Below are 10,166 nucleotides of genomic sequence, written 5' to 3'. Positions count from 1 at the left end.
TAGCTGTCAGAAAAGATAACATATATTAAAGATATTTCATAGACAGTCCTCTTCCAGATGGATTTTAATGGATAAACTACATTATCACCAATCAAGACCTTAAATCCCAGTTCCCATCTACACATACCTAGAGTTTTTAAGAAAGTCTCTACATATAAATTATGATCCTGAAAATGCCAGTGAAAGACCATTATCCCCTAGAAGGCCATTAACCACACTTCACAATTGCAATCAGCAACAAAATTGTTGCAGAAGTGGGTTCTGCAGCAACCTGTCATTTCGTCTGAACACCAACCATTGCTTTAGTCAATCTGTTGTTAATTGTACTCTGAACACTTTACATCAGAGAGAGGTAGAGACCTGAAGAGCCCAAGAGGAAACTGTTGGCCTAAGATGAATTCTGAAAAATAGCTTTGTTTAAACAGTCTTACAGAAAGACGGAATGCTGCTCCGAATGATTTATTTTTTTTTTTTTCTTTAATTTTTAAGTGATTACTACTATGGGGTGAGGGGAGAAAGGAGTAAGATACAATTAAAAAATTGAGAGCATTGCAAAAACATTCATTTGCAAACGTGGAGAGAGGTAGGTGTAAGAAATAAAAGTATGGTAGATGAGTGGGTGACAGAAGAGCGTGGGTTCACTGGGCACAGACCACAAAACAGTGGCATTACCCTTATATATACGAAGGGGAGATGAAGGCACTACTGAATGTAAGCAGTAGATGCAATGCTCGAAGACTGTCATTTGGAGGTAGTGTTGGTGCCACACGAGAAATCCATTTTCTTCTATAATTAGTTGGGTGACAGGGGCAAAGATAATTTCTCGGCCTTAAATTGGTCCTTCACTGGTAACAGCCATGCTAAACCATGGGCTGTTTGAAGCAAGGTTATTTATTCACCGGCACAGACCAATAGAATTCTTCACAGCACTCATCTTTTTCTTTAAAAATGTGCTTTTTGGATAGCAATATACACATATAGTACATACAGGACCTATTACAGTTTGTATATACATTGATTATATACATGATGTTTAAATCAAAACACAATGCTTATCTAAAAATGTGACTGCAGCGCAGCAGGATTTAGTGTATCTTTGCGAGACTTCACCTACTTTAATCTTCTGAGCAGATAGGGTACCTGGTGATAAATTTGCTATTTGGATCTGATTTGCACCAACTAAAAGCAGTCAGATGATACAAAGTTTGTGGGTTTTTTTTCCAGGAACCACAACCACAAAGTTCAGATCGACTTAGACAAGAGCACTATGGAAACTGCTCAAGGTGATGGGATGAGGGCGGCTTTCACTGCATTTTGGCATGCTGAGCTCCAGTAGAAAGATCGCCACTGAGCACTTTGCACACCCATCACTATTAGGATCATTGCAGCGCGTCGCTCAGCCATGGCTTTTCCCCATCTCAGTGAGAAAGTGACTCCGCAGAAACTGAGAATTCACCACATCATGGTACGTACTGAGAAAAATCAATGACTTCTGCTGTGAGGAGCTGGCGCCTTGCAGTGTCTACATAGTGAGATCAGGGGGGTTGGTCCATTTTAATTTATAAGTTAGGTTAAAAAAAAGACCTAACAATTTGAACTGATTGTAGTTGTTAATTGAATTTTGTTGTAGACAAAGAATTCATGCTCGCTGTTAAAGAAACATCGTACATTACTAACACACTGACAATTTTTTTGTGCTACACAAAAACATTTCATTGCTTATCCACTCTCTTTTAGTTTAGAACTTTAAGTATTCTTCATTTATATAACCACTGTATTTGCACAGCTGGTAAAATTTCAGATGTCTGTTGAACTGACTAGATTTTTTTCACAGTCCTGCTACAGCTAGGGCTAACCCACTGAACCAAAGTGGAGACCTGATGATTAAATTGGGCTGTGTTAGCACATCTTATCTATGCATGAGATTCTGACACAGGCCATGTAAGAAGTTTAAGAACCTCAATAGCCACTGGATGAAAGTTTCTGACTTTCAAAAACACAGGGAAAAGGCAATAACAGAGATCAGGGTGAAGCTCCTCTATACTAAAACCAGGAAGCCTAAGACAGTCCCTTGTCTCAAGATAATTTAATGAGAACAAAACCCTTGCAAGTCACTAATGTAAATCTGGTAACAGAAGAAAGTCCAAACTGCCATTGCCCATGAAGCAGATGCACTGGATGCATTTAGGAGGAGCAACAGCATTTCTCAAACATAGAATTTCTGCCAAATTCTATGCCACTGGAAACAAGTAGTGTCCAAGCCTGTAACCTTAACCAGCATGATAAATACGTACTTGCACTTTCTGCAATTGACTTTCTCAACTCAGTATTGTGATAGGTTTACTAGCAAGAACAGGAGGCAGAATTGCTTGTTGTGTGATTAATACCTACAAAATCACCTGGCTATCAGACAAATTACCTGTCTTTAAAGGAGTCAAGCATGTCTCAGGTTTTGGTTTTGATTTAACTCTCATTTCTTCCTAGACACCTATGAAAACCAAGGGGGAAACCACTCCCCATTCGTCTTTTGTTAGTGTCTTTTGGAGATGATTATGGGCTTTGAGTGTAAAATCAAACAGTAAGACATAAATCTACATTTCAAATATCCTTATTTCTGAGCTGCAAATTACCAAAAAAAAACCCAACATCACATACAGATCAGTCCTTTTTTTACTGTATAGTTTAGTATCCAGTTATCACTGTGTATTGGTTTGTCTACAAGTCTATTTGGTCTGTATTTAAAGAGCTCCTTAAATTCCTTTCAGGATTTTTCTTTCTTTGCTGGAGATCTCTGAGTATGAGAGGTGGGCTTAATTATACTGTCTTCAGACTTTATTGAGAAATTCCAAGTTGAGAGAAGAGGGGAGATCAATAGAGTCCATGGTTATGGAGGATGGGTTGAATGGGAACAAAACCGGGAACATGTGCTTGAAGTCTAACAGCAGCTGCGGAGGATCATTTCGCTCTTGCAAGTGCATCTATAGGAGGTGTGGGAGAAAAAAATTAATTTAGTGTCAGTTGTTGCCTTTTCTTTGCATTTGTCATGTTTAACATCACTAAAGTTTGAGAATGTACACAATTCTAGAGATACCACAGAAAAAAAAATGTGAGAATTCTTTTGTTCTCTAATGCCACAGCCATCTTTTCAGCAAATATCTACAGTAACTTCTACAGAGACTGTAGGAAACACTGCTTCAGAAGAACCCAAATAATACATTTTGTACATGAACACAAAGCAAGATACAGGGATTGGAAACAACATGACTCCCTTGTATAGCAGCAGCAGCACTGCATGTTACCAACAGACCACTTTTGATTCAGCTACTTGGTGACAGAGACATATTCTAGGAGTAGCTGAACATATTTCCATTTCCTTTTCCTGCCTCCTCCTTGTGAGCATTAAAAGGTATTCGGTTTTCATTTATTTATTTCTCCTTTAGTTACCATTTTCTATCTTCTATTTCTGAAGTAACTGCATTTCACTGATGCTTCGCTGACTCCTGCAACCTTATTTCTGTGTTGTGTTGCTACTGAAGAGCTTTGAATTAGCTGAGCTGGGAAAATGGGTGATTATTGCTTATTGTGATTAACAGCCCACTTATCCCTGCAGCTGTATGTTGCAAGTAAGCATGTGCACATGCTTACTTGCACTAAATTTGGGACAACATGCAGCAGCATGCCTATTACAAAACATCTGAGTTGGTAATGACTTAATGCAGGTTAGTACTATCTTCTCCATTTTACAGCCCTTGAAATTTACCTGTATGTCTCGAATGAAAGCTACTGTCACGCGTTCTTCAAACTCATTCACTGGAGTGTAGAGATTAAGTATCTTTACAATCTGTTGAAAACAAAATAGGATTACAGACAGTCATAACTTTTCCATAATACAAAGCACCACTAAAAGCTTGTCTTCTTATGGCCATAACCAAGGACAGGTTAGACAGGGCTTTGAGCAACCCTGTCTAGTGGAAGGTGTCAGGGAGGAACTAGATGATCTTTAAGGTCTCTTCCAACCCAAACCATTCTCTGATTCTATAATAAGTCTCCCATGACACTACTGTGAATCAGAAGTAGCACAAATATCCTGGTGTTCCTTTGCCCACTCTAAGCTATGGTGAGCATTTACAGGCCTGTAAAAGCCACTTCTTATGGGAAAGACTGTCAACTGGGAATACACTTGAACAACAGATTTACACAGGGACTCCATTCGGTTGACGCACAGTGACACAGGTGACCACTTCCCAGTACTTCTGATGTCACCTCTGCAAGACTTCTGATGCTTCCTCACTTCTGCTACTCCACTACCACCCGTTGTCTTCTCAAGAACACATATTCAAGACAGGGAGAGAGAAATACAGGAGAAAGGATCTCCAAGAACTGGAAATCAGCTCACACCTCTGAATTCTTTCCTCCTACACCATTATCAAATGAAGACCAGGCAATCCAGCAGCGAAAAACATGAGTTCATATCCTTCTGGAATGGAGTCTTATAGTTTAAGGTCAGATCCTGCCAGCCTACATGGGTAGTTATCAACTTCTTGCCCCAAATATGAATCTTTGGTGGGCATCCTGCAGACCTAGCCAGGTTAGACCCTGTGAAATGGCAATGTGTGGGTTTAAAATCCCAAGAGTCTGACTTATATCATGAACTCTTCGGGGCTAGGTTTCAACTTTGCAGGTTTCTGGAGCTCTAGTGTCATCAGTGCCACTGTAGGAGAGGAGCCATTGCGGTGACCATCACTGACATGGGTCAGTACTTACCAGTATTGAAAAGGACAAGGTGTCCCCACCATTGGAATGGCACGCTGAGTCCAGGCACTGAAGAGCTGGCACCAGGACACCACCCTTTCCCATTCCTTTGGTTATCCTGTGGTGTGAATCTCTGCCCTGCTCCTTACCTGCTGGGTCGTGAGTGATGTGCACAAGGAGCAGATGGCCTCAGCATCTTCTGAAGTTTTCTTTTTCAGCTGCAGAAGCTGTGCTGCCTGAATCAAGGGCTCCAAAGTTTGTGCTGCTCCACTCTCCTGCAGATTCTTTGCACGGAGCCATTCCTCCAGCTGGCTTATGTTAAACCTGGGTAAGCAACCAAGATAAGACATAAGCTGACAGCCCAGAGATAAGACTTAGCATCTGAAAAATCCTCTACAAGACTCAAGGTGTGCTGCGGTGCTGGTAGATGTGACTTCTTGTGATTCATATTTGTGATACACATGACAAGACAGAACCAGACCAAAGCTTAATACTCAACAACTCAAAGCAAAATCTATATTCTATGTACCTTAGAAATAGATGAGCTATGTAACAGCTGAGCACAAGAAAAGCACAAAGGATGTGCTTTTCTACAGCCTTTATATTTGTTCAGATTCAAAAGTCAATTAAAATTAAGCTTTTGACAAGCTTTCAAATGATAACAAAATCCTGCAAGGTACCCAAGTATCTCTGAAAATATTTACACAGAAAAATGCCTTTTCCTGTGTCCACTCCCAGGCTGAAGGGGAACATGCAAAAGATCCACTGTGGGTAGGGGAGGGGGTAGCAAAAAATAAGGTTTAAATCATTTGCACTAAGAAAGAAGTTGATAGATTTATGCCAGGGCTGATGAATATTCATGGCCCCTTTGTGACAGGTTTGCACTAGATGCCTTTTCAAATTTCAGCCCTTATTACACCACTATGGTAAGACAGCAATGGGGAATGATCCCATCCCAGCAGATCCTTTGCTGCCACTTCTCTGCAGCTCATGAGAAGCTGGAGGCACTGCACACAGCAACAGGGGGTTAACATCTTTAAGGTTGGAACCTTTGACACTACAACATTCAAAATCACAGACATGGCAGAAGGAGAGAACCAGAGACTTCTCCATCCCAGTGTCCAACCTGTCCTACATCACCTGCTCAGTCTTGGTGAGAGAAAGGTGAGGAAAGCATACCCCAGAGAAAATTAGTATAACATGTATTTAGTTCACAAGTGGCACAGTAAACTTCATCACACGGGCATTACACAATGGGGGTTAGATTTAACTGCCACTGCACCAGTCCCCTGCTGAATCCAGTTTCTCTCCTTACTTACACCATTGCATTTTATTTTCCTATTTTCCACTACCTTATAAAATTAACAAGGCTTACTTAAGTAGGTACATCCCTGCCCCAAATCCCTGTCCCACCTTAGCTGCATGCCTGTGCTCCATGAGCAGACATCCTTCCTTAATAGGAGGTTGTTCAGGGCAACTACATTGATCATGTAGAACAGCTGCTTGAAGACCTGCTGCACGATCTCTGGGTCCAGACCCTGGTCACACATGATGGTGTGGAATGTGTTCAGCTGACGAATGATTTCATCTAGGCTGTAGGAGCTGTCACCATCTGCCATGCTGGAGGAGCGATTTCTGTAGCCCATTGGTTTGATACCAGAAAGCCCTTGGATACTCTCATTTTCCAACATCGCAGACACTGAAAAAGGGGGAAAAATGGGCTAAAAGCACCTTTGTCCACCTCTTAGTCACTAGAGGCAAGAACTGTTCCCTCCATGAGCAGTTGCAAACATGCAGCAGTCTCAGTAATGCAACATGATGGATGCTGTGAGGTCTGAAAGCAGGACAGATCCATGAGTTGCTAGTTTACTGTGATAATACGAAATAGTTGAAGCACAAAATATATCTGTAAGGTCACACTTTTTTCTTCGTTGGTGTTACTACACAGAGCCACTTAAGATGCTGCAGAAACAGGCAACAGCTCTCTTTTGAGCTGTAATCAGTTCTCTCTGTATATCCACCACAGAGCCTTAAATTCTGCAGTTAAAGTGATTAATTGGCTCAAAGGATTGGAAGAAATTAAGATAGATTAGAAGTAATAACAGCCTGACTAACTGATAGAGGAACAGGACAAATTTCTGCAACGAGCAGGAAGTACATGCAGCGATGGTAGGCAGTGATGCCATCTGGTATAGCCAGAATTTGTGCAAGGACATTTGGAGGGTGAAGGGAAAGAGTCCCAGATACAGAGGTGACCAGGTTGGGAGCTCAAGAAAAACACTAGTAGCTAGAAAATAGAAAGCACTGAGAACAACCGCTCAATTAGCTTAGCAATGAGGAGGACTAATGTAGATAGGGAGATAATTCTTCTCATACTGACTCACCCTGGCAAAACAAGGGCTTTATTAGTCTCTATTTCCTCTTCCCAATTCTCCCCTCCCTCATAATGTGCATTTCCACCCATAAAAAGCTTAACTGTGAACATGGTATGGAGGAGAACTGTGTTCCTACAGACTCAACCAGCACCACCTCACCTCTGTCACCACCTCACCAACAGAAAAGAAGGAGGTATCATTGATCACTGGGGGGTGAGAGGGGGGAACCCTCATCTCTATTAGTTTCTATCATAGGGGAAAATATAAATTCATTCAGGTCTGCCTCCCTAACTCCAGGTCACTGCTAACACAAGGACCTGCTCCAAACCAATCTGTTATTTTTTGTAACATACGCCTTCCGACCAACCACAGGCTTTTCCTTCGTAGTGAGGTCATTCTAGCACCATACAAAGGTCTGAAAAGCCCTCAGAGTAGATAATTACAGTGAAAAAAACCACCCTCCTAAAGGCTAATGTGAATTTACCAATCATGGGGTGGAGTATGCCCTCTGCTATCTTAATGAGCTGCTGGTAGATCTGGATGGAGAGGTGGTCCAGCACCTGGCGGTATTCGGTCAGGTCAAAGTTCTTCAGGCAGTGCTCGTTCTGTTTAGGTGTATTTTGTGTCATGAAACCCTGAATGGGAGATTAAAACATCTAGTTTCATTATTCCACCTATTTATAGTCCAGTAAACCACACTATTAAAAAAAAACCAAACCAAAACAAAAAACAAAACAAACAAAAACCCTTAAAGTACAATATATCCAGAGATGTTACCAAAGGACATTGTTACTCTATTATAGAAAAGATCTAGACTCATAAATCACCTTCGATTTACTCAGCCATTTGTTCATAAATTGTTACTACAGGTCTGCTTTTTGAAGAAAAGTACCATTAAGTGAGAAGTCTGCCATTTTAGCTTTAGCAAGGAGCAACATCTGAATTAACTGCAATATATATATGAACTAGAAAATGACATTTCAGTCCCTGAGAAACTTTTTCTAGCTATTTATCTCGGTAAGTCACAATTATTTATAAGAAACCAAATATTTTGAGATTGATAGTTTAGGTAATAATTTAAAGAAATATAACCACATGCTGTATGCTTTCACACAGCTACAGGTTGAGCAGAGAAGAGATTCAGAGCAGCCCTGCAGAGAAGGACTTGGGGGTGTTGGTCAATGAGAAAATGAACATGAGCCGGCTGCAGTGTGTGCTCACAGCCCAGAAAGCAACTGTATCCTGGGCTGCATCAAAAGGAGCGTGACCAGCAGGTTGAAGGAGGTGATCCTGCCCCTCTACTCTGCTCTCAGGAGACCTCACTTGGAGCATTGTGTGCAGTTCTGGTGTCCTCAACATAAAAAGGACATGGAACTGTTGGAACAAGTCCAGAGGAGGCCACGAGGATGATCAGGGACTGGAGCACCTCCCGTATGAAGATAGGCTGAGAAAGTTGGGGCTGTTCAGCCTGGAGAAGAGAAGGCTGCGTGGAGACCTCATAGCGCCTTCCTTTATCTGAAGGGGGCCTACAAGGATGCTGGGGATGGACTCTTCATCAGGGACTGTAGTGACAGGACAAGGGGTAATGGGTTAAAACTTAAACAGGGGAAGTTTAGATTGGATCTAAGGAAGAAATTCTTTACTGAGAGGGTGGTGAGGCACTGGAATGGGTTGCCCAGGGAGGTTGTGAATGCTCCATCCCTGGCAGTGTTCAAGGCCAGGTTGGATGAGGCCTTGGGTGCCATGGTTTAGTGTGAGGTGTCCCTGCCCACGGCAGGGGAGTTGGAACTGGATGATCTTAAGGTCCTTTCCAACCCTAACTATTCTATGATATTTTTAAAGATCTGAAGTTTGGAAATCTCTCCAAGTAACTGAATTTATTCCCTGCCTTTTGCTGAAGCAGCAGCTAATCTCTGATCCTGCCATGGATGCTGTAGCCCCAAGTTCTGGGCTCAGACATTAGTGCTAGTTTTGCTGACAGAAGCAAATGTGATCTAACTTAATTCTGTAATCAACACAGCCACTTTAATTACCTGTTCATATTGTTTTCTTGTTTTGACACCGATTGATAGCTATAAAACTTTTTCTGTTGTTTGCTGACTAGCAAGATGCAAAAATACAACATGTACAATTTGAGTTGACATCAGAATTTCTCCATTTTTCTGACAAATGCTCTTTGCACTGCCAGACTGCATTTAGTTTGGGATTTCCTTTCAAACCTGTTTCCTTTCAGATAGGTTGGATTTCAAATGAAAAAACAGTATTTTGAAAGCTGTTCAGAATTATTTTTCCCCTTTGCTTTTCCACCAAATTATCAACTTAATTTGCAAGTAGTGGTTCACTTAACATAGTAAATCACAGCAAAGAATCTGAAATTTAAGTTTGGGTTCCTTTTTTTTTCCTACCCCGCTGGTTTTCTGGGCATTTTCTTGAAATGTAATGTTGTTATCCAGGCAGAAGAGGGCAAACAGGAGCTAAACGATGGGTAATTATAATCTAAATTAATTTTCTTTTTAATTTAAATCTTGGAAGTCCAGCACTGTGTTTTACACACCAGTCATTATCTTGTGAATGACCTGAATAGTTAATTTTATTCTATGATTTTTTTTTTCATTTATTCTTAAAAGCTTGATTGCTTAATATATCTAATCCAAACCAAAACTAAATGAGAAATGACATATTTGGCTCTGTTGAAAATCTTAATACCCGGAACATATGGCTATAAGGATGGCAGCATGTGATGTCCTCAGAGGACTGTTATTATCTGATTTTCTTGGATCAGCTATAGTAAAACTTATTTCACTTATGAAATATTACTAAGGTGGCAAGAAATGAGAGGAATTATTTCCAAAACCTTACATTATGATTTTCATTTTTGCTCTCTCAAAGTGTGGTTATTTTGATTTAGTTGAACAGAACAGGAAAAAATATCAGTAGAAACATTCAGGAAAAAAAATTGCAAAACTTGGGACAATTTTACCCTGTCTAAAAATCATGGTTAATGAAAAGCTGCAGGACCTACTAGAACTAGGAAATCAG

The 10,166-nt window shown here is 40.8% G+C and overlaps 1 protein-coding gene across 1 annotated transcript in view; it reads right to left on the bottom strand.

Moving 5' to 3' along the window:
* Positions 1–2,825: 2,825 nt before the first annotated feature.
* MYO5B (myosin VB) overlaps positions 2,826–10,166 on the bottom strand; it is a gene marked incomplete at both ends in the record, with an annotated part of 152,693 nt that continues 145,352 nt past the window's right edge. The window contains 5 exons of the mRNA XM_080636966.1: positions 2,826–2,978; positions 3,761–3,841; positions 4,902–5,076; positions 6,166–6,451; positions 7,612–7,762. Of these exons, the coding sequence (XP_080493092.1) occupies positions 2,826–2,978; positions 3,761–3,841; positions 4,902–5,076; positions 6,166–6,451; positions 7,612–7,762 (846 nt within the window). The remainder of the gene's footprint in view (positions 2,979–3,760; positions 3,842–4,901; positions 5,077–6,165; positions 6,452–7,611; positions 7,763–10,166) is intronic.

The sequence above is a fragment of the Psittacula echo genome (assembly GCF_963264785.1).
Source record: "Psittacula echo genome assembly, chromosome: Z".
Classification (NCBI taxonomy): domain Eukaryota; kingdom Metazoa; phylum Chordata; class Aves; order Psittaciformes; family Psittacidae; genus Psittacula; species Psittacula echo.
The sequence above is the reverse complement of the archived record's forward strand: the minus strand, read 5'-3'. Positions and strand labels throughout refer to the sequence as shown.